At 40.0% G+C, this 25,663-nt stretch overlaps 1 protein-coding gene across 4 annotated transcripts in view; it reads right to left on the bottom strand.

The window, feature by feature from the left end:
* RORA (RAR related orphan receptor A) overlaps positions 1-25,663 on the bottom strand; it is a 616,778-nt gene that overhangs the window by 110,397 nt on the left and 480,718 nt on the right. Inside the window, exon 1 of one of the 4 annotated variants that reach the window (XM_090029401.1) lies at positions 6,486-7,032. The exons of the other annotated variants lie outside the window; for them this stretch is intronic. Coding sequence (XP_089885527.1) covers positions 6,486-6,516 — 31 coding nt within the window. The 5' untranslated portion in view covers positions 6,517-7,032. Of the gene's footprint in view, positions 1-6,485; positions 7,033-25,663 lie in introns of those variants that run through there. 4 annotated transcript variants of the gene reach the window in all.

Here is a 25,663-nt window from a genome sequence, read left to right as displayed (position 1 = left end):
GGGGGGGGGGGGGGGGGGGGGGGGGGGGGGGGGGGGGAAATCAAACCCATGTGGGGATGCCCACAGGTCAGAAATTTTGCAGCAAGACAAGCAATAGCCCCCACTTGCCCTGCTACCAGTCCCATGGGCCAGATAACAGGGCTCTGCAGGCCATATCTTTGACACTCCTGCAGACACAAACACAGAGGGAAACCAAGTCCCAAAGATGAAAACTTCACCCTTTCGTAATGAGTAAGAAAACTACCGCTTGTCTTTACTGGGGCCAGGATTTCATCCAGCCCAACTAAAGGGTGTCAGTAGCACAAACATCTGACAACTGCAAGTAGAGACCAGGATAAAGTGTTTTCAACTGCACAAATCAGCAATGAACAATTTTGCTAGGTTTGCTCAAATGGCTAGTGGAAAAATTGGCCTGACACACACAAAGGATGATAGAAACAGGTTGCAAATTCATATATGCTCACACTGTCCACTGGAAGCTCCATGAACTCTTATGGAGGGCTGTCACAAATGCTGATGCTACTGAAATAGTACAGCAGCTAGGCTATACCTAAAAACCCACTGGATATAAAAAGATGCATATGTTAATCCTTCCCAAACACCAACTTCAACCTTATGTCCTCCACTCCTCTGAAAGGAATTCACAGTGTAAACGCTGTACGGTAGGTTAGCCTTTCTGGCCTGGTTACAACAGAGTGTCCCTAATATTTGGGGAGACAGACCCCAGCTTTCTAGGTGTTCACTTGCTCCACACAATATGAAAGTTACACCTTCCCACAAAATCATGAATAAGATGTGATGAGAACTCTTTAAGTTTTGCATGAATAAGGAAAACGATTATTTAAAAAAAAATTAATCCAAGAGCCAGGTAATGGCTGGACCTGCACAGGCATATACTATCCCAGTTCTTCACCTCAAGCGCAAGGGCTCAAGGCTAATAATAGCTTCAAAAGGAACTACACAAGGTGGCCCAAACTCACGTGCTGAATGTTGTATAAGGACATTATAAAAAATTGCTCAAACTACATTCCTCCAGAGACTCTTGGTGACTCCTCTCTCTCTCCCCCGCATTGTATATGTAACAACTGCTTGCTGGGGAAGTGTACTCCTGAAGGGAGCTGATCCAGAGGCATCATTTGATACTTAATACCACGCTCAAAAAGGCATAGGTTTCAAAGGGGAAAGTCACCAACATCTTTACAGAGAACCTCAAAACTAAATCTGAGGAACTTTCTACAGCATTAAAGGAGCAGTCTAAATTAAATGAAGGTATGGGAAAAAAAACATGAACAAAAGCCAATTAAAACATCAGCTATGGCTTATTTCAAAACAGGGCATAACAGAAGGAAACACAAGGTCCTTTTTAGATACCTTAAAAGTGCACTGGGTAGTCTTTTAGTCTAAGTGTGCTTTTTAAACTCCTGACAAAGTGTTTTCATTTATTTTGTAATAGTATTCTTCATTCTAAGGTGCATCAAAGGAGATCTACCCCAACATGGGGCCAGCAGGGAGCTTTAAAACATTGGTGTGGAACACAGAGACCCAAGCTGATACTTTCCAATTTTTATGAAAAATAGGAGAATTTCAAAAGGACAAGCAGTTTCCAACACAGCTTCAGCACAATTAGTCTTGTGCACGTCTCTCAGATATCAGTCCTCAAAGAAAAGCTGAATTACAGAAGAAGAGAATAACTTGAGAGAGATGGAGTAGGCAGTTTATCAGCTGTAAACACAAAATTACAACTAGAAGAGAAATACTAGGAAGATGAATGTTACATTATGCTTTCACTGAAAGTGACGAAGTAAAATAATAATATCATCATCAAGTTTGACTGGACTTGTAATAGGCTTCTTGAAAGAGCTGAAGTGTCTGGGACACGTACTTATTTTGCTGCCTACAAAAAAACATCTCTCTCAGAAATACGGAGAAAAAGACCCTATTGTGACCCAAGGTTATTGAACACTAGATAGATTAATCTGCAAAGCTGGATGCATCTACCTACTTGGGAAAAGGACACAAAGATTTACCACATTCCCCTTAAAGGGAAAAAAAAGGGAAAAAAAAAAAGAAAAGAAAGCAAACTGTATTATAAAAAGCCATATCGTGCAGACACACAAAACATATCCATTTGGAGGAAAAGATATAAAAAGAAATCTCTGTTGAAGCAACAAAAATACTTTGCATTATATTAACACACTTTTAAATTATTAGCGTATAATGAATGCACCCAATAATATACCACAGGTAACGCACTCAATATTTTCATACACAGGATGTAATATTGTATGGGTGTAGTTCCTAAATGTTATGCTGAACCTGAGAAATATGACTGTGGCCCTTCTGTCTGATCAATGAGAAATGTCAACCAATTCTTTACATTTATTTGTTTGAAAAGGCAACAACTTTCTTTTACATTTTGGTATAGCATTCTGCAGAGTGGCTCAGGCTCCTGATCAGGTCCTGTAAGCAGTACTTTAATGCAAATAAATCATCAACAACAACAATATACAAACAGACAGTACTTATTGACCACAGGGTCAGACTCCAAAGCCACAAAGTAGCCCCTCTATGGCAATTACCCTCACTTGCACTGGCTGGTGTAGCAGTTCTCCCAAACTCTGTATCAGACCTCAGCAGCAACTTGCAACTGGACCTACACAAGCTTGCTTCCAAGTTTGCCTCTGCACTGACATATTTAGAGCTGGTATAGAGAAAGAACACTTCTTAAATACTTTAATGTACAGCCATTTCACCCTACAGCACTCTTTCCAGATGTCTGTGCAGGATGGAAGTCCCGGCACAGAGTCTCTATTAGTTCACCTCACCACTCAGAGCTGTCCACAAATGATTATTTTTTAGACATTGTCTTTCCATGGCCAGGCAGTTTAAAACAGACCAATGATTTTAAGCAGGTAACAGTTATATACTATTCAAAACAAAACAAAATAAAGCAAAACAAAACAAAAAAACCAATACCACCCCAATCCTGTTATCATTTCTTATGTATAACTTCCACTGAAACCAACAGATGAGTTTTAGAGCACCTGCTACGTGAGGCTTTTACTTCGCTAGTGTACAGTAGTGCAGCAAGTTAAAAATAAGCGTAACTTTATTACAAGTTACTCACTATCTACTGAAGTCTGGAAAAAAAAAAATCACTTAGTCATACTAAAAGTGCCTCATAGTTGGTAGGTCAATGCCAAAAAGCTTGAAGAGATCTGCCCTGACTGACTCAGGAAAATTCAGCACAGTGATCAGTTCAGTAAGCCACTAGGGCTTGACACTGAAGTTCTAAGCATTGTAGCCAGAATTAAAGGATGCTCAGAAAGCTGATAAGTCAGAAAATGGAGAAAAATCAAGTCCCTATCTATGTACCAATGCAGGGCTCATGCAAACACAGGCAATCATCAAAATGTAGCACACAAGCATGTGCCCTAAATAAGGAAACCCCAAATTCTTCAAAAAACACATGAGCAAATAAACAGTACACACTTAAATTCAACAACAACAAAAAAATTAACAATACATCTACCCAAAGATTATTTAAAATTTTAAAAAGCCAAACAAAAAAACAAAAACCAAAAACAAAACAGACGCACACCTCCCAATGGTTAAAACAAACTCCACTCCAACAATCAGCTATGGTTTTGTTGGGAAGAAATCAAATGATTCTAACCCAGTTCGGAACAAAAAAACCCAAAAAAACAAAAAAAAATCCATATCAACAATTTAAACAGTGTTTCAGATTATTAACAAACATGTCCAGTACAAAGAGGTTAGAGTAATATCCCACATATCACCAAGATGATTGGGAATTAGCAGTCCAAGGTTATTAAAAAATACTTCCAGGATCACTTTTATACCACATCATTTTGTTTCACTATGTAGACCTATACCAGCCAGGACTCTGAAATACTGCAAAGCTAAGCACTTCCTGCAGGGTGCAGAGAACCCTTCACCAGCGGTGGTGCATGTGCATGGTGGATAGTGGCTTACACTCGTGTAAAGTAAGGATGAAGCAGTTGTGAGATGGCATCACTCCAATTCTATCACTCTCTCCTCTTTGGGCCTATCTCTGGTTTATCCTCTGGTCTGTTATTGTGTCATTCAGTTTTTCCATCTCGAGTAGTGCTTGCAGCCACTTTGTAGCACTTACCCAATCCTGTTCCTGTTGAAGTTAACAAGAACCAAAAAACCAACAAACTTTAATGCAAACAGAATTGGGATCAATGACTATTTAAATCAACATAAGGATTAACCGTCTTAGGCAAGGTTCTCTTTTTAACAGTTATAAGGCAAACTAAAAATACACATACTCCCTTAGAACAAGAAGCAAAAACAAAATACCACACACATTTATGACTCAAATCTGTGCAAACTAACAATACAAAGTTTCTTTAATCAACTCTTACTCATTTATGAAGACGCATAAAGTAGACAATTCACAAACTATTTCCTTTATCGTTAGGAACAGAAGTACTTCAACAACTATTTTTCCTTAAGTAGAAAGCTCTTCCCTCCAGCTGAAAATAGAAGAGTACATTTTATATACGGCAGCCCATTTTAATGATATATCCATCTCCTCTTCATTGGTTTTGCTTTTTTTCCCCCCCAGTTCCTTGAACGCACTAGTGTAGCTATCAATATGCTGACAGTCAGCCAAATTTTTATTCCTTCAAAACCTTATATGCATTGGAAATAGCTGTATATTTCAAAATGAAAGAAAGCATATTTGACAGAGCATTTGTTTTGCATGAAAAATACAATTATACAAAATTTGCTTCACACAGAGTTGATCTGGGGTACCAGAAATGCAGGGCAGCAGGGAAGGAATTAATATGCTTGTGTGTCACTTTTTTTTTTAAGATCTGATATGGAAATTTGTAACATCCCCCATTCTCTCACAAACCACAATTTTCTTCACTTCAGCTTCATAGCAACTATAAGTGATCACATACCCAAAAAGTGCTATTACAGCATCACGAATAAATAAAATAATTCTATTCACCTACACATTCTCCATTTCCCCCCTGTGCATTAGAGCTTATATAAAAACCGCATTCCCAGTGCTTCTGGTCTACTTCTTTCAAAGCACAATATTGTGAATCTATTATTTCATGGCAGCCAGAGGTCACTCCAAGACAAATGTGCTGGAGAAAGCTATGGGCTTTGGAGGAAAAAAATATGGCGATTTTCATGAATCTATTTGTCAGTGATAATGTGGAACACTGTTTTGATACTAGCAACACAGAAACATCTGCATGCATAAACCCTCAACAACAAAACATAAGAAATAATAAATTGCCTATTCCCTACCTTGCAATTTCTGGAAAATTAGTAAGTGGAAAACTGATTAAAAATGTACATTTTTCAATCCACAGTAAAATTTAAAATATAAATGACTTAGCGGAGAGATGATACTTACTGCACTTAAAAAAAAATTAAAAAGATACCAACCTAAACACTTAATAATGAAAAAATACATTCTGCAAGTACGAGAGTTTGGCGTTTACTGATTTTGCAGTAACAAGTAAGTTGGCTAAAAGAATCCCCCAAAATGGTGAGAGAGAGAACTTCAGACCCAAGCTGAGTTTGACAAATCATTTTACTACCCTACTGTAAGCTTACATTTCTTCTCAAAAGCTTTCTAAAAGTAACCGATAGCTGAAGAAGAGATTCGTTACACATTTTTGAACGCATGCTCCTACCGAGTTTGTAGAAAAAGTATTTTGTCAATACGTGCGCAGAATTTTGAAGAAGTATTAAAACTCCCCATAAACCACGTGCAATGCATGTTTTGTTACAAAAACAAGCATTTCAGGTCAGCCCAATTACAGCACCATTTAGTGCTGCTAAGGACGAGGGGATGGTACTCCTCTTTTGTACCACTCTTCCTGAGAGACAAAAAGCAAGCTCAACCCACGCCGCACATCATCGTGCCTCCAGCACCCTCACTGACACTACTGATTGTCAAGGAGCCCTCTTGCCAAGTGGAAAGGGAAAAAAACCACCGCCACCAAGCTTGGACTGCCGGGCTCCATCATTAGCTATTTGACTTCAAAGTTACATTTGTCTTTCAAAGTCTCAGAACTGGATTTGGTCTTTAAACAGGAACACCAACTTCAAAAAAAAAAAAAATCAATTCAAAAAAGGGCGAGAGAGAGAAAGAGAGAGAGAGGGTGCGCCACTCACCCGGCCTGGCCAGAATAAGTTTCAAGCTGTTTAGAAACCTGATCTTTATTGCGGTCTAGACTGCAGGGTCAGGGGAGCGGCACAGCCGAGCTGCCACCAGCCCTTTCCACTGCAGGTTTCTCGTCCCAACCCTCCCCGGGAGCAGCCCCGGGCCCGGCCCTGCAGGCGGGCAGGTGCCGGAGCCCGGCTCGGGCCCTGCCGCGAGAGCCCCGCGCCCGGCTCGGGCCGCGGAGCCCGGCGGGGGGAGAGGAGGCGCCGGCCCGCAGCCGGCCCTGTCCCGCGGCGGCGCCTACCTTTCATCGCTGCGAGCACAACGCACATCATTTGTCAAGGGCGACGCGGCGGGCCGGGCCGGGTGCGCGGCCCCTCGCCTGGTGCCGCCGCCGCCGCCGCCTCAGCAGCCGCTGCCGCTGCTGCTGCCTGCCGGCGCACAACCATCCTCCGCCTCCGCGCCGCGGCCCATATGAGACTCCATGTGACCCGCTGACATCAAGCCAGGCCCCCTCCCGCCTTGTTTACACCTCGCGCCGCGCCCGCCCCCGCCCCGCCCGCCGCGGGGAAGGAGCCGCCACGCGCCCCGCAGCTGCTGCGGGGGGGGGGGGGGGGACACCCCCGCGCCGGGTGAAGGAGACGGGAGGCGGCCGCGTGCTCCAGCCGGACCCCGCGGACCCGGGCAGGCGCGCGTGCCTCAGCATCTGCCCGAGGGGATTTCCGGCATCCCCCGACCCCCGTTGCCCGCACAGCAAATCGCGGTGCCCCGCTGCTCGCCAGATTTAGCGTCGCTGCTACCCACGCGCCGTGCGAGAGAGGTCCCCCCACATCCCAGCCCGTAGTGACACCACACTCCGGAGAAACGAGCCACAACACGTCCCGCAAGTCCTGCCTCCGCAACGGGACCCCCGGCGGCTCCGCGGTGCGCGAGCCAGACCCCGGCTGCAGCAGGAGCGAGCTCCGGTGCGACGAGCCGGCAGGGAGGCACCCGCAGCCGAGGGGGAGATGCACCACATGTCCGAAACAAAACGCACCCCGAATGATTTAAGTATTTCAATACAGAGCAACTGCTGTGGTACGATATTGTTTAAGGCAACACAAGTGGTTTATCACTTTAGCCATTCCTATCCCATCAGTGTAAAGTTGTGATCGTTTTATATCTTACTTATTTAAGGAAACATAAGAACTGAATTGCTATAGTAATGCCAGAAGTTTCCTAATATTTGTCATGCAGCCTTTGATTAAGCTGTGTCTTAGTCTTCAATTAGTGCCATCGATAGAAGTAAGGTAAGCAACTATATATTTAATCATACCACTGGGTAGCATTAAACACAGCAATAAACTCCATTAACATGTAGCAATAAACTCCAGAGCATTGGCGGTGTGTACAGGGTGCACATGCACCACCTGAGTGTGGCAGTGCACCCACTATGAAAAGGCACCGCCGAAACTGCTGGCGGCGCCTGCAGGCAGTCACCACTTGCCACCCGCACCCCCCACCACTGCCAACACCACCAGTGGAGCCTGCAGGTGGTCCGTGACAGCTGCTGGCCACTGCCAACACTGCTGGTGGTGTCTGCAGGTGGTTGCTGGCCAGTGGTCAGCACTCCCCCCCCCTCCCCCAATGCCATGGCTGCCTGCTGGAGTTCATGCTCCAGAGCATATTGCTCTCAGGAAGGTCCCATGTGCACCTGGACATCGAGCTGGGTCACAGCAGCTCCATCTAGTAGAGGCCGGGGAAACCTGCCAGCCTGGGGCTGCTCCAGCCAGGCAAAATGTGCTGCAGAGGGGCTTGCTGGGGCAAGAGGATACTTCAGTGCGGGGCTAGCCAGCAGGCAGTCTGACTGAAGCACCCTCATGCTCCAGCCAGCCAGGTCAGTGTCTACATGTGTGCTGCTGTGCAGAAAATACAAGCAAATACAAGTATGTCCCTGCTGCAGAGCATATTAGTTTCCTGTGCCCTAATAGAAGCGCATGCGTATACTCTGAGACATACAGCCTGGAGCTTATTAGTCAGCTCCGCAGTAAACATCTGTAGATGCACCCACTGAATATGGTTGGCTGTGGAGTCAAGGTTGACTTTCTTTCCCAAAGCACAAACGTTGTGCTTGTGCTGGAAAGCTTGCAATTAAAGGATTTTTTTTTTTTTTTTTTTTGCAAAAATCTAGTTAGTCTAATAAAAGATATCACCTCTACCATGAGTTCTGATTCCTTTTGTTTTCCAAAGTCTTTTCACCTGTAAAACATATGCTTTAGCACACTAGATTAGAACAAGGATTATTTTTTAAAAATACTATTATATTGCAGAAGCTGCAAAGTGTTATTTTTACATCTGGGCCATCTGTATGATGCTACTATACTTTGAAATGTAGATGCACTAAGATAATTTACAGCACTGAAAGGATGTCTTAATGCACTGTAATGTAGAATTAGCTCACCGTAAACATTTTATTCTGACACAGCAAGTAATGTCAGACCTGTGGCTTGAAAAATGTCATAGTTCATTAGTACTAGTCTTATTGTAAGACATTTAACTTTAAGGAACATAGCCCTACATTATTACCAATCTGTATGTCTTTCCAGTCCAAATGAAATAAAACTGATAATCTGGAGTGACAGCTGATGTGCTAAATGCTTCAGTAATAAGCAGTCAACATAGATTTTTATTGCTTCAGATCCTGTATAAAGTTTGCTTCCTTTATTTTACATAAGGTTGGGTACTTCAAGTGTAGATACTTTAAATGACAAATATTATACGTGTTCTTGTGTCTTGAAGAGTTAGAACAACATTACACATGCAAGGGGGGCATACTTTTCTTTAACTAGACTACCTTGATATAAAAATCCTAGGTAAAACTCAGTTTTTAATCTATTCATTTATCCATACCTGACCCTCTGTAGCTCCCATCAGCCTTGTTCTGACCATTCAATTAAAAAAGATTTCCTGATTCTTTTTAACCAAACAATGCTATTACACACTACCTGAACGCTTTACTACAAACCAGGACAGAGATGCATTTTATAGACTGACTAAATCAGAGCTGCATAAGCTTTTGTGAGCCCAAAAGGGGCATCTCTCAGGCTTTCTGCCTAACTTCACACCAACACAGCTAATTAATTCTCTCTAATATTGCACAAGCTTAGTCAATGTATGAATGGCAATAGGATGACAGCTGTTAACAATTGTAAAACATTTACTTTGATATTACCGTTCACCTGACCAAACTGTTCTCAGTATTTTGTCTAATATCTGAAATTATAATCAGTTAACCTACATGAACACCTCCCACTGAAAAGACAATTGCACTATATAATTCTTAGATGACTTAGTACTTGAATACTAGCATTAAAATATTATACATTTCTCACTTTTCACAAGAGGGAGAAACAATGTGTATATGTTTAACTGCAGTCCCCTGAACTGGTTCATATATTCCAAGACCTCCCAAATTAGTTATATCAACCTAATGGTATTGTGTATGATTTGGACTGAAGGCTGGGATGAATGTGGGAGACTGAATCAGGACTCTTGGTCTCTATTTCTTAGCTCTGCTGCTGACTTTATATGCATGGACAAATCACTTGGACCTGATTTGCTGAGCTATGGAGCCGGAGCATGGAGCTGTATTGATCTAGCTCCACGTTTGACAGTACCTCAACCATTCCTAATATCTCAAAGTGTGTTCATTAGTACACTCCTTCAAAAGAAGCATCGTGCCCTCTCTCTCTTTGTAGCTAACCACGTGTGGGGCTGCTACTGCTACAAGCACTGCTAGGAGGGTGTGCAAATTAGCCTATCCCTTGTAAGAAAGTGGCTCTTACAACCTCACACCTTTTCTCTGTTTAGAGAAAAGCCAGAGCCTTCCTTTAGTACCCCATGCCTTACATATCCATCTGTGAAGTAGTTCTAAGACCATGATTCTCACCTGAAGTGCCATGATAACCTGGGGTGCCTTGAGATCTTTTTAAGGTTGTGGTGGGGTGCCACACAATGTTAGCACTGTTAGGTGTACAAAAATGATTCCAAGACAAAACCAGTGTTTTCACTTAGGAATAAAGAATATTAAAAACATTCTGACCCATTGTGATCTTTCTGAACTCTCTGCTACAAAAGAATTGCTCTGTTACTATTTTCTTTGTCTGCAAAAAAGTAAAATGAATAGATGGCATTTTCTGAGTGCTACCTTGAGTCTATCGAGAGGTGCTTCAAATCTAAAATGATTGAGAACCACTAGTTTAAGATAAAGAGTTTTTACAGAGCTAATATTTTTTAAATGCTTAAGTGATCAGCTTATTAGCTGCTATGGCATTACACTGTGTACGTGCTCTTGTAGTGACTGCATACTGCCTTTCTTAGATGCAGTTGACTCTTGCAAATGTGGCATAGAAATAATTTCAATAAATTGGCCCAAGATCTGCCTATCTTAAATGTCAGAAGAGAAAAATCAATATGCAAACCAAATGAGAACTAATCTATTTTTATATTTTTCAGTGAAGAGCAGTTTGACATTTTCAGGGTAAAGTGACAACATTATCCAATCCAAACTTTTTATTTTTAATGAAACCTTAAGTGTTCTTAAATAAAAAAACAGAAGTCATTAAAACAATTGAGCTAGCTGTAAACTGTGAAGAAAAGTGGTTCTGAAAAAGAGGTTTTCATTTAATGAAATTTAATGATTTCAAAACAAAATCACAACATTTGAAACAAAAATAAAAATATGAAAAATTACTGTGAAAAACTGGACAAAATGGGACCTCTTTTTAACAATAAAATGGAAACACATTTTGCAAAAAATACTTTCTTTTTTTCAAACAACTCTAAACCCAATCACTGGGAGGCGCAAAAACAGTCATATAACAAAACTATACAAGCAGGATGAGGTCCAAATAACCATGTTTATTAAATATACACAAGAAGTAAGGCCTAGCTACAGTACAGCTCTGGATGATTTCGGAAACACTGAATGCAGCTGGGAGCCCTCTACTGGTGCTCACAGTTTAAAGGGATACTACCTTATTTCTAAATGCTACAGGCACAAAAAGTAGTTTCTAAGTCTCAAGGTCCATTTCTCTCTCTCTCTAGTGATCGTTACTATTTTTATTTAACTGATTTATTTATAGTACTAAAAGCATATTGGTGAGACAAAAATAGTGATCACTCCATTGCAGTTACCTTTTATCCGTACATTTATAATTCATATTAGTGCTGCAAGGCTGACTGTATTCATACCATAGTGTTTCAGTTAGGTTTTCCTGAGTGCTTATTGAGAAGGTGTGTCTTCAGCTGTCATAATCAAACTATTTTGTGAACTCCCACACTAGTTTCAATTAAATATCTTACCATTCACTTCTTTTCTTGAACTGCTGAATTGTTACTGTGCTCTGTTAAACAGCTGGTTCAACTCTACAGTTAGTAAAATAAGGTAAAGACAGAAACAGAGTTTGCAAAGTGTTTTGGGATTTGTCTGCATGAAAAACAAATCTGAAGTCATTATCATTAGTGTCAGCTAGATATGATGCTGGCAGTAAAAGGTTTGAGAGGGGTAGTCAACAGTATTTTTACTCAGACTCCTCCAACCTTGAAATCCCTTCAATGTATACCGGGTTTGCTGCTTCTCCAAATGCCATGCAATTTGGAATTGAAGTTATTAAAACAAGATTATGACTAATTAACTGTCATTGATTGCAGACTGATCCATGAAAAGATAGAACGGTTGCCAAAAAATGAATCAAACTGAATTGGAAAGCACGAGAGCCAGTTTATGATAAAAGTAGAATTGGGGCATGGCTCATCACTTAGCTACACTACAGAGTTCTTGCTTGAGCTGAAGAAGTTACTTTGTTGTGGTTTGAAGTCACTTATCTCAGGCACTATCAGACCTTTACAGGAAGATTTTCTTGTATATGGCTCACCTCACCTGCAGATGGACCACATCCCCTTTCTTCTCAATTATGTATAATTCCAGAAATTATGAAAATTAATAGTAAGAAATTATTTGATGCATTTGAGCTGTATTTGATACATATTCAGAGTCCTCCCAGCCTTTATTTCATCCAGTGATACTTGCATAAAACTGCAGATATCTGAGTTGTGACATGTCTCTCTTGGCTACTGTGCCAACCAACAAGGTGGTTTTGGAGTCATCTGCCAATTCCTACTGTAAGGGACAACAACATTTTGGCTCCTCCAGGATGAAAAGAAACCATCGTTAGACCTTATTCAAGAAGTCTTCTCTTAACAAACAATCTCCCAAAAGAGCATACTGCTTCAAAGCTCCCACTTTGAGGGAAAGTTAAATAATTTGCCATGTAGTGATTCCAGTGCTTCAAGTCCTGTTGACTCTGCCAGAAGTATGGACATAATACCAGTAGTATTACCAATTAATCATTTGCTGTGATGATGAAAAATGGGTATTATCTGTTCTGAGACAATATCAAGTGCCTTCCAGAAATAGGGAGCTATTGACTCTCAGCATGAGTAGTTGAACTGCTTGAGTGCTTTTGTCTCTTTCTTTCTGAGGTCTCCAATATTAGTAGTGGAGAACCACTTTTCTGCCTAAAGACTCTCTGATACAGAGTGCCAAAAACATTTTGTTTTGTGGGCTACTTTCATTAAACATGGCTATAGGCTATTAGGAGGCTTAGATTACAAAGTTAAGTTTGGTGGTAGATCCCAGTACTCACTGACACTCAGGTCTATATTTTCAACCTTACCTGTGCCAACAGGGAATGAATTAGGAATGAGGAATAATCAACAAGAAGGGAATTAATATACTTAAAGAGGCAACAGTAGAAACATTATGATTAATTGCCCTCACTGGGGCTTGATAGGCATTTTTTCTCAGGTTCAGAGACAAGAGTCTTGCTGAATCCCTTTTGCTTCTGGATTTCCTGTAGGAGCAGTTGCTCAGTATACGCTTGTCATCATCTGCCCTGGCTGAATTTTTGTGAGTTTAAGAAGTTTAATAACTTCACCTATGAAGTCCAGAAGGTTGAGGTTTTGCCTGATTGAGAGCCTACTTCTCTTTGCATGTAGTAGTGCAGCAAATGCAATTCCCTGTGATGCTAGAGTTAACATGTCCTTTAAATGAACGAGGGCTGACAACAAAAGACTCCCGCAGCCACCATACAAACTGCTGGCCTCTTGTTTTCCACAGAGGGAGGAAAATATTGAGTAGGGAAGAAAGGGATTGAAAGGAGGGGTCTGTTTGGAAACTAGGATTTCCTTTATTTCTGTCTTCAAGATAGATATTTTTAAAATCAGCATGTTTAATGACACATCATACCTAGAGAATTATAGAGCTACAACTTGAACAACCCCAAAAATTAACAAGGGTCTAACTGACAGATCCCAAAATGTTTGTTATTGGGGAAATATCAATGAATATCTTCATTACTATTTGGGCCCTTCTGGGGCTGATTCTTGATCCAACACAATCCAAGTAGTCTCCATTTAGCAAGCTGCAGAAGAGGATACAGGGAGGGATCAACTTTCAGGCCATGACTTACCACAATTCCATCTTACAATATAGGTAGCTACTAAAACAAACTCTATCTTCAACAGGTGGTTAAGGATGTGAGCTGCAGTAGGACAAATCATTTCTCTCTGCCTTAAGTCCTCTGAGAACTACTAGGGAAATTATTTTACTTTCATGGAAGAATAGATGTTTCTGTCCAGTCAAGCAAGCCAATCAATTATTCTGCATTATGAAATCCTCTTTTTATAACTATTGACATTTTAGTCAGTAGTGCCACATGTCAATAGTGGTTTTACTGCTCACATCTGAACTAGAGCTTACAGGACAGGATTCATCCAAGTTGACATTGTCTGATCAGGAGCATATTTCCTGCTCCCATGAGTACATACATTATTTATATGGCATTGCATTGAAGGATGCAGGATGCTAGAATGAAATCAATTATAAGATCTGTCATATTTTCATGTTCTGATGCAAAATGTAAGATTTATATCAAATATGCTTTCTACAATAATTAAAGTTCCGTGTAAGACCTATCTCCAGCATTATTTTTCAAACCACAGCTAACATGAATTTCTAAGAATGCCTGACTTCCTCTCTTGTAACATAGTATTTAAGATTGAGCTGATCTTAATTCCTGGCCATATCTTATTTCCTTCAGTTTCTCCTCAGATTAATTTTGAGCTCTCAAACGTTAATATAGCAGAGACTAACATGGCCTATGATCACATACTATTATATCATTGTCTATGGCTCCCATCCCTTGCTCTCAGTATTCTGACAGGAAATGGCAAATTGTTTTTCATAGTTCAAGTGTTCCTGCTATAATAATTATTTAGCCCTAATTCTGCAGTCTTCATTCAAAATGCTCTCTCCAGCTGCATCAGTTCTTGTAATATATTAAAGAAAGTTTTCTTATCTATATCTATATATAATCTATATTAGTAAAAAATTAAGAAAAACCCTGGTGTTATACAAAATCTATTTCAAGTGACAGCTAATTATGGCTTTTAAATTTTTGATAAAGTGAACTTTATTTATTTTAAAAAGTTAATGCTGCCAAATACTGAGTAAAACAAGCAAAATAATATATACCTGCTTACAGCAATAAGTAAACTATATAAATAATTATACAGTTACTGGGTGTGAAATCCATACAGATCATTCCCTTGCATAATTATGATGATCAAGCATGATAAAGTGATGCTGTTGAAGGATATTAGTTTTTAATGGAAAAAATAACAAGATGATTCACTGACAATAGGACCTAATTATTAGAGAATATTGTTTCACTAATAATTACCAAGTTGTAAATAGAACACCTGCAAAGTATAACCTTTATCTTTAAAAAAAAAAAAAAGAAAGAAAAAGGAAAATAACATTCCAAGCTGATGAATTTGATTACAAAGCAAAGCACATAGGGCAGACCACCTATAGGGAATGATGTATTGCTACATATAAAACCTATCTGGTGCCCCAACCTGTATTTATATTAATTTAGCTTGAGACAGCGATTTTTATTTTATTTTATTAATTCTGAAAGCAAGCCAGGTACAGTATTCAGAAACCTTCTCATTTAATATCTTAATATTTAATCAGAACTACCAATGCTTGCTTGATAAGAATCATTTTTACTTGCAATGTAAAGCTCATTAGCATACCCCTGTCTTACAGAAAGGAATCTGCCAAGTATTTTTCACATAAGCACATCATTTTTTATTATTTCAGTACCATTTTAAATGATCTTTGACAGGGCTACTGAAAGGCTTGTCAGAGAATAGGGAAACATTATGACATTCCTCCACTATATTCCTTTCTGGAGCATGAAATATGAGGGACATTTCTAACAGAATCAAGGCTAATTTGAGACGCTGTTAATCTTCACTTTAAAACCGTTTTAACTGGGGGGGCGGGAGGGGTACCTCTAACACGACAGCCATAATCTGTCTCACAACTGTATCCAGGCTCTAACACAATACCCCAGTATTAAATATAAAGTCTTTGGCTCCAAAGTAAATGCACACTAAGCACATGCTTGACGGGCTATAGTTTGTGGACACATAAAGATTTCAAGACATTTTTCAGATGTCTACATAGTTTTTAAATTGTACTTAGAGATTTCAAACTTTATGTTTGCTATTTCTTAACCAAAGAGCAAAAGCATATTTTATACTAAAATAAAAAGTTACAAATGTAGCATTTCTATTGCCTTAAAGAACTTATTTGTTGTCCCTTGTATGTACAATTCTGCTTTGAGAATGACCAACTTAAGCTTGATTTTCAATTAAGTACGTAGTGGCCGCATCTACACCAGATGCTGACTGTGCAGTAACTTGTTACTACTGTGCAGAAGCATCGCATGGCACAAAGTGTGTTGCAATGCTAGTGTGCAGTAGTAATGAGCTGCTGCACAGTGTCACCAATAAGCCATTCAGAGATGCTGTGTATGTAAGTCCTAAATCACTCATGTAGATGCGGCCAATGAGACTTATTCAATTTAAGCATTTTACCTACGTGATGAACTCATGCATCTCTTTTATTCAATGTCTGATCCAAAGCCTATTGAAAAATCAAAGGAAATATTCCATTGCATTTCTGGGGTTTTGAAACAGGTCCTGAGTGTGGTTTTTGATCAATATATGACATGCCTGTTACAAGTGGCAAATCCATGAATAAGTTACACAGATCATCCCAAATAAGTGTCCAAACAAAATTTCTACTACTGCACAAATGCACAGAGCTTGTGTTACACCTTTTTTAGAGAAATGTTTCACGAAACTTTTAGGCAGCTAATGTATTTGTAATATCAGTACCGTGTTTTATATACCTTTACCTATAAAGCTTGGTTGGATTATTGCAATTAATCCAACTGTATGCATGGGTCTCAAAGAAAGGGAGAATACCATAGATACATATTAGAAATCATCCACTCACCCACCCACCCATACAATATTGTTGTAATAATAAGAACCTATATCTTGTACTCTAGTAAAACAGTGAACAAAAAGATTTTCCACTTTGCCCTGGTATAAAACCTTGATTGTTCCACTCATTACTAGATTTTAAACTATAAATGGGGAAATATATATAATACACAAACTGAGAAAAACAAGGTAAAATATGATAAATTGAGAAAACCAAGGTAATATAATCCACACAACGAATTGGGGAAATTTGGGAAACCTGCTTTTTCCATGCCTTTTTATCAGCATTACCACCTCTGTTTTCTAACTGGTTCCCACAAGGAATACCACTAACAATAGGCAGATCTAATATTTTAAAAAAGGGGGTGCAGATGGTGTGGCACATTGACACATATAAAACAACACATATTTTTTTCCAGTTCAAGAGAAACTAGAACCTTTACTAATATGCCCCGGGGGGGCGGAGGGGGGCAACACTATGTTATTCAGTCTAAGATCAAAGCAGAAATAAATACCATTACTGGAATGTGCACTAATTTGTTAGATTATATGTCAAGTTCAAAAAACACAACAAACTTGGCAAAACAGTCAAAAGATAGTGTCATTTGTCCTACAGCCATTATAGTTAAACATATGTCTCTTACTCAGATTCATAAAACAAAATCTAGCCCTCCTGAGTGTTTTGGCAGTGCCTCCAGTGTTTCACTGTGAGTTGTTCCTACATCTGAGTTAATATTACCACACCTGAGTTAAGGTTTTTAGCCAGAGCTAAAAACAGTTTGTAGGGCTGTAAAACAGAAGAAAGACATTACTAGGAATGGCTAACAGGGGAAGAAAGGATTGTTTGAACAGTGGAATATGAAGACCCTTAAAAAGGTCATTTAATACCTGTGGAGAGGGGAGAGATTAGCAGGAATCAGGGACAGGATAATGAGCCATGAAGTCAATTGCCTCAGCACTGCCTGAACGGAAATGCTGTTACCCCTCCCTGGCAGTTGGTTTTTAAGTTTGGGTGGAGGACGAATCAAAGGGGTGTGCAACTGCATCCCCATCCCCCAGATCCGCTTCTGCCACTAATATTCCAAACCCACTAAGAAGCTTCTGAAAGGCCACCTGTTCTGCAAAACCACTAGATGAAAAGGACTTTCTTAAGAAGTTTAAGTTTTTGGTTTTCAATGCAGAATGATCAACATTCAGTCCTGAAACAGAGCCAGCATTCTTAAACATACAGTTTCCACTGACAATTGAAATGGCTGTTCATCTGAATTGTTCTCTTATTTTTTCCACAGCGAGAACAACACTACTTTTCATCCCTGCTATTACGCATGTACATGATAGAGTTTAGCAACAAAGATGAAATTTTCAAAAAGAAGAGTGAGCGAAAGGAAGATTTTCTAGTGGAAATTTATTACAGTCCTTAGCTATTGCTTACCATTACAGCAGTTATAAATTGGTGTGCTTGTACATATGTTGTTAAACTGTTAAAAAGGAAGACAAATCCACCAGAATGGTGTGTTAAGACAATGGTAACAATTCACTGCATACAGCAAGCCAGTACTACCTGCCTTATACTTGTGAGTATTCCAGTGAAATCTATAGGGCTTACTTTCATTTTCAGGGCAAACAACATTGATCCAGTATGTTGAATTACCACCCTGCGAAGACTCTGCATAAACAAATCATGTGTTTTGAACTATCTAGGATGAACGAATACTTTCCAGGAGAAGCTGTTATAGGTATATGAGATGGGATATGAAACCATGGAAAACAGAATTGTATAACAAAGGGCTCAAGAAAATTATTACTAAAAGAGACAGGAGACATGCCAATAAAAAGTTAAATGGCAAAACAAGATGTCACATGTTCATGAACTGTTAACACTATGCCATCACCAAAATATCAGCAAGGGGAACCTCAATAATTCACTAATCAAAGACAGCGATAGACAACCCATTGTTGAGAAAGAACTAGAAGAGGGATGGAAATAAGCTCTTCTGTAGATGACTTAATGGATGGAATGTGCTGAATGAATAGATATCACCAGTTCCGAACAAATCCCTGAGATGAAAGTGGAACCTGGATCACTTACAATACAAGAGCTGAAGACAGCCATCAAAGCAGGTGAGGAATAACTAAAGTCCAGAGGTACCGATGAGAACAGTGCCACAATGCTAAATTCTTCTAAGGACAAAGCATTTTGAGACTCTACTAAAGATATTTAACACAATGTAAAATAGATTTAACACAATCCAACATACTAGAAATTACTATCAAATAGGAACAGAAGTACCAGTATGAAATTGCTAAAGGAGGGCAAACTGGCTCAATGTAAGAACTGGAGAAGACTCACTCTATTTGTAGGTGGCATATCTTTGTGTCCCCCACCACAATTTTTTTTTAATTGTAATAAAGATCACATAGAAGAAACACATGGTAAAAAAAACCCCCAAAGGGGATTTCTGACAGAAGCAATTGGATACAAATCTCATCTCCGTGCAGAATGTTTCTGAACACTGCAAAGTCCTAAATGCCTCTCTGATTCTCAGCTTTGCGTATAGTGAGAGACTATTTGATAGTATTTATCAAGACATCTTCTTGGCTCTTGTGAATCTACAGCGCATTTACAGGGCTGTACTTTGACACAATGTTAAAGTTAAAAGTAGGCATAACATTAATGGGATCTGGATCTACCAATATTTTGGAACTCTGTTCAAACCAACTAGCACTATAGCAAAATGCATCAGTGCACTTGATAAGAAACCCAGCCATTTCCTAAAGCTAGGCAGGTGGTGCAGCTCTCTTCAGAGTAAAGTCATTTGTAAATTAAACTTTGTCAGGGCACTCCTGGGAGAACTCTGGTCCTGCCTGATTTGCAGTTAAATCTGGGTTGTGAGTAGGTATCACTGCAGTTAATTTCTACACAAAAGCACATTTAGCTAAACTTTGTCATGACCGAGGCAAAATGAAGTTTTGATTATAATGTGGGTAGGCACTCATGACTGTATATACCCAGGATCCCTAGTGGGTTTGTAGCCTGGTTGTTACTGTTAGTCCATAATAGCATATATTCACTAATACTGTTAAAGATTAAAACTAGGCACAGTTATGCTAACCTGTGCTACAATCAGGTCTTCATTTTGCTCTGTGCACATACTTTAGAAGCCCAACAAAGATGAATTATTGGTTTGTTTGTGTTTTGATGCTAGCACAAGGCAGCAAAGTGAAAATATGAATCCACAGAGCTATAGGTCTGTCAGAGGGGAGTAACCCCTTGCTGCAAGGGCCTCCTTATCGCTAGTGCTCACAAAATTCCTCCTGGTGATGGGGATATTGTCACAACACGAAGAGGAGAGAACTAAGTTCATATTTCACCTCCATTAGTGCTAGTTCATCATTAGCGCAGGCAGGAAAGCGGTGTATGTTAAGACAGTCAGACCCCAAGATAGACTGGGGTGAGGCTGAGGAAGGGAAGATGCCCACACTCTTTTCATGGTAAAGTAAGCTTTTAAGTTCAGAATGGGGTGAGCTATGAGCTAGGGAAAGGTAAATGTTACTGCAAGCCTCTCTAGAGACAGAAGAATTATCTCCTGTTTGTGATGCTTTGGTTTGTACGTTTAAGGACGAAAAGCCACATGATGGAAATGTGGGCAGAAGACAATTTGATTGGGGGTTTCTCCAGCTTGGGGATTTGTAGGATCTATACAAACAGATCTTTAAAATCCTAGAATGAACTTTCTTTCTGTAGCCTGGGTACACCCAGGGGGTGTGCCCTGTCCCCCAATGACAGTGGTGGTGGTCAGGCAGGGTGCTGAGGAAGGGGTCAGCTACTAGAGCTGCTTCCTCCCCTCTCTATAGAACTAGGCCAAAACCAAATACTTAACTATGTACAATTTATTACAAGAATTAATACAAACACTTAACATAAAACATAGAATATTTACAAGGCTTAACATACAATACTATATATAATATTCCACAATTCACATATAATACCAGATATGAACCAAATAACTTACAACCTATGCAACACAATTAACACATAGGGATATTTAACCTATATAACCCAAGTAACTTTACCATAACATTTCTTTAAACCTTCACAAATAACGATGCCAATATATACACTGAGACATTAAAACACATACACCATATAAATCCCTTTAAAGAATACTCCTAGCTATATAGCCCTTAACATGACAACCTCAAAACAGGGAGTGCACTCAGCACCTCTCCAAGGGGTTTCCCTGAATCCCCTCCCCTTTAGGCCCTGGGATGTGGATATGCCTCTCCTGCAATGGAGGGTGGAGGTGGCAGACCTTCCTCATCCATTTTAAATGACCCCACCCCCATCGGGGCCAGCTTCCCCAGCAACTCATGCTTCCTCTCTGGAGAAGTCAAGGCTCATCCCCTGGTGGCTGATCCTGCAAAAGCCTCTCCCCAGCAGCGCCTCCAGCTCTCCTCGATGGCCTGGTGCCCTGTGCTCTCGTGGGAGCCAAGCCCTTGCAGGCTCTGACTCCCCTGGTCTCACACTGGGAGTTCTCCCCTTTCCCAGGCGCTGCTCTGGGCACTGGGGCTCTTTTAGTTAAAAGTGGAGCCTCACTGTGGGGCTCTGGTCACTCAGCCTAGGACTGGGACTAACATGAGCAGCCACAAGCTGTTTCCAAGGCAGTTCTCCATGTGCCAACCTGTGCACTGTGTGGGGTCCAAGCAGCCGCGAGCTGCTCCCAGGGCCAGTTCTCTGTGTGCCATCTGCATAGCAACCGCCCAGCTGCTTGCTGGGTTTGCAGGCTCAAGCTGCCTCGGGCGGCTCCTAGAGCCTGATCCCCATGCGCCGGTTTGCACACCACTGAAGCTGAAGCAGGGTCCTGAAGATGGCCATCTCTGCATCTCCTTTCTCCTCACCATCCCTCGTCATCTCTCCCCAGGCTGCTGAGTATGCTGCCGTTTTATACTCTTCAGGGGCTCCACCCCTGAGGTACTCTGGACCTGGCTGGTGCAGTTCTGATTCAGGTCCAGCAGCTCCTTGCCCCCCTCCCTTTGGAAAAGGGTGGGGCATTGCTTCCCTTGTGCTGCCTCTGGATTGGTGGGCGAACTCCACCAATCAAACAGCAGACCCTTGACCCTGGGACTCAACCCAAGCTCTGAAAAGGTACGCCTGCTACATTTCTTAATGTGGCTTTTCTTGAACTTTGCTCTATCAATACAGACTCTGGCATTGCAACTGTGCTACTGAATAAGAACAAGGAAAATAAAAGTATGAGTGTTTATTATTCTTTAAAGTACTCTGCGTGGATGCACTAAACAGTCCGTTATACAGAAGCATGATGGATGCTTTTTTCTTACCTTCACCATCCTTGACCTTTCTTTTTAGTTGAAAAGTAATACAAATTTGAAAGCATGACATGCTGATGGTTTTCATCATAGATGTTCAGTTAGTTGTGTTGGACAAGTGAAAAATGGACTGTCTGTGAACAGATAACAGCCAAATACAAGCAATTTGAAGGAATTTCAAGCAATTTAAAGGAATCATTTCAGCTTGCTATACTTTTTTATTACTCAGAAAAAGTAAAACAATTCTTTTAATGATTTTTGAAGGAAGATTTTATTTTATGAACACTAGTGTATGTATAATTTCTTGCAAGAAGCAAAACCCCACTCCTAGTTACAGCTCCCCACAGGTTCAGAGGCCTGTCTCTAGGATCTGGGCTTTTGATATGGCTTCCATTTGTACTTCAGTCATTGCTATAGCTGTAGACAAGGTCTCAGTTTGCATATGCTGAAATAAAGATATATTTCTTATAGGTAAGCCTGCTGCTGTCCTTCATTCAGGCATAAGATCCCACTTGATCACAACAAACAGGACTCATAGCACCTAGAAGTACTGAAAGATTAAGAAAAGTTCTCCTCATGAAAGTAAGTAGCAATGTACATGTGTAACAAGAGCAACGTAAGATCAGCTATGATTTGAAAGGTCTCATGTCTAATGAAAATATTCAGGTGGTTTGTTATGGATATTTTTCTCCCTTGAAGAAGCAATTGTTCCTTTTTTGATGCTAATGCTGAGTCAGACTGTTTCAAATCCAGCCACCTAAATCCTTTTCACTTTCATCTTTTCAAGAAGGCACAGAAGAGCAAGATGTTCTTGGCAGTGGTTGGTCCTAACCATAAAGTGATGTCTCATATCGAAGTTCTTTTTCATGTAACATGATATTGGATTGGATAAGCAGAAGTCACCCAAAGAAATGAGAGCCAGTGTTCTGTCATGTTACAGCTGCTCACTGCTAATGCATCGGACAGACTATTGACGTGATTCAAAATACAGCAAAGATATAAAAGCAAAATTAAAGGACAGCAACACGAGCAACTGAATGCTTACATGCTTCTCACTCTGTTCTGTAGGATGAAGGATCTTACCAGAAATAGTACTATTCTGCAAGGCAAAGAAGTAAAGGGGATAAAGAAATAAAGAGGAAAGTACCAGCAAAGCCAGCAATTACATCCAGCTTCTAACTAGTGATATAAGACGCATATGCAAATAGTGTGGTGACAGGAAATGTTTTACACTCATTACTGCCTAAAACTAACAGATTAGCTACCAATGGAATTTAATTGAGCAAGGATAAAATTAAGAGAGTGACAGTTTCCTTTGCTGCTTTAGGAAAGCTAAAGAACATAACCAAGAACTGTGATACTATTGAGATCTTTGGTCACATGTGCTATAATGTACCATTCTCAGTTTCATAAAGTGCATATTTGTTTTTAATTTTGAAACTGTACAATGCAGTACAAATGCATAGAGAATGGATGACAGAATTTTTCACTTGGGAATATGGTATGTTACATAATAAACTGAAACGTTTGATCCAATCCACCTGATGGCTATGTATCCTTTTATTAATATCTGAAATTGTATCACTAACATTGTCTTATTTCTTCAGGTCAACAAATTAACGTCTCCTGTACTGACCAAGCTATCACACCAACATGTCCGAAGTGGGATTACTGGTACTTGGCTTGTGTTGTCTGGATCTGCAGACTAACCGCATACTATCTAAATTATTATAATTTAGATTAGGAAAACAAGAATGAACAAGTCTCCATGAATCACCAGGTGTATATGGATATATGTGAATATCCCTTCTTTATTCCAATAGAAAATAGGGGGCATTTCTGCAATCAGGCAATTTCTATTAAAATTAAAGGCTCAGTACACTGTGCGTATCACATTAATTAAAGCTGATGGAAAAGGTTTGGAATAGGCAGTACTATGAAACTTTTTGCGGGAAAAAATTACCCCATCTTTTGACCAACTCCTAGTCAGCATGGATGAGGGTGAGGCTAGAAGAATATGGACATGGTAAAGGTAATGGTGGAAATATACATTTAGTGTGATGCATGAGGTGTCAGGTGCTCTGCAATGAAATCTTGTGGTTCTGAGTAGAATTCAAATAGGCCTTGAGTTATGAGAGTTATTCAATGGTAAGTTAATGAGAGAGCTCCTTTATAAAATGAAGGCCTGCAGAGTGCTTTTAGAAAGGCATTCACTCTGGAAACAGAGTTCTGTGAAAAGACCCAGGGAAAAAGGGAAGCCACAGGTATGGTGTCTGAACCAGCTCTCTGCCCGAGGAAATAAGAATTGTAAAGCCTCGTGATGGGGGGTGATTGGATAGGTAGATAAAAATCTTTGTTCAACAAAAGAAATGCTTGATATCCTATCTTGAGGACAGCAGTTTGTAGTGATAAAGAGCAAGCTGTTATACTCCTCCTCTATACACATTTCATTGGCTCAAGAATATTTCATCAAGGTGTTTTTTTTAAAGATATGCTGCTTTTAGTGCTTTTTTCCAGTTACAATCTAGAATTGTAAATGCTATTGAACCATTTGCCTAACTGACCCTTCCATACAGCAGGGTTGAAGCCACATCCAAGGTAGAAAAAATAAAATCACTTTCATCAGGGTATCCCTGTTTCAGCCAATGATAAAGTAAAGGAGACACTCTCTGTCCAAGGAAACAGAGATCTGGAAGGGGACCCAGAAGCACTGCTGAGGTAAGAGATGTTTAGTTGATGCCTAGGCACCTGGAAGCCTATGGTCTGAATCCCCCTAGTTTCAGGCTACCACAATCTCCCAATATAAGATAGTAGCATTTCCACTAACCCATCAAAATTATGCAAATAAAAACAAACTGGTTCTTAATTACTAGTATGCCCCAAACTCCTGGTACTAACATTTCCTGCATTTTTGCATAGGCATTTTTAAACCTAAAATATTTTATATGTGTAAATCAGATAGGTGTCTAATTATTTTAAGCTGCATGCCTATAAAGACAGTTTGCATACAAAGCTTTCAGTGCTCTAGGTGCCCTCCTAGAGGAAATACCTGTTTAAATTAACTTTTACATGCAAAAGATACAGAGTGAACCTGCATATTTGGTCTTAATTATGGGTATCTCTTTGATAAAAACAAATTTATTTCTTCCCCCCCAAAAAAGTTATTCATTGGGCTTTTATAATTTTAAAATTTTCTCCTGTCTCCTATTTCTACCAGGTTTGTGGTCCATTAGTGCTCCAAAAACAGAAGAGAATCCAAAGAAAAACTTTGTTGCTTTATAAAATCTTAGCAACAGGCTATGTTTAAAATTTGCTTAGCTACAGATTTCCATATTAAGTGCCTACACCCAAAGAGAGCAGAGCTTGAAAGGGAGTGGAGTTGAAACAAACTAGATGTTCCCACCTCAAATTGCACCTCTTATCGAATATTAGTAGAAACATTTCTCATAATAAAAATATGCATGAGCCTCAAAAGTTGTTTGTTTGGCATCTTTGGTGAGCTTAATTATAGTATTACCTGGCGTATCACCCGAGTTGTTCATAGGAATGACCTGAAAAAATTAAGAGCTCCATCTTTTGTCCTCCTTGTAGCTATGGCCAGAAAAGTAGCTCACAATGGCAATATTTTGATTAACATAACTACCCCTGGAGAATTCCATAATATACAACTTGATTCTATTTTACCTTCTGCATCGATCAACAAAACTGCCAGCTACATTTAGACCATAAAATCTGTTACTGGTGAAG

This window comes from Crocodylus siamensis, chromosome 15, assembly GCF_052110815.1.
Source record: "Crocodylus siamensis isolate JL-2025a chromosome 15, ASM5211081v1, whole genome shotgun sequence".
NCBI lineage: Eukaryota > Metazoa > Chordata > Crocodylia > Crocodylidae > Crocodylus > Crocodylus siamensis.
This window is presented reverse-complemented; position numbering and strand designations above follow the sequence as displayed.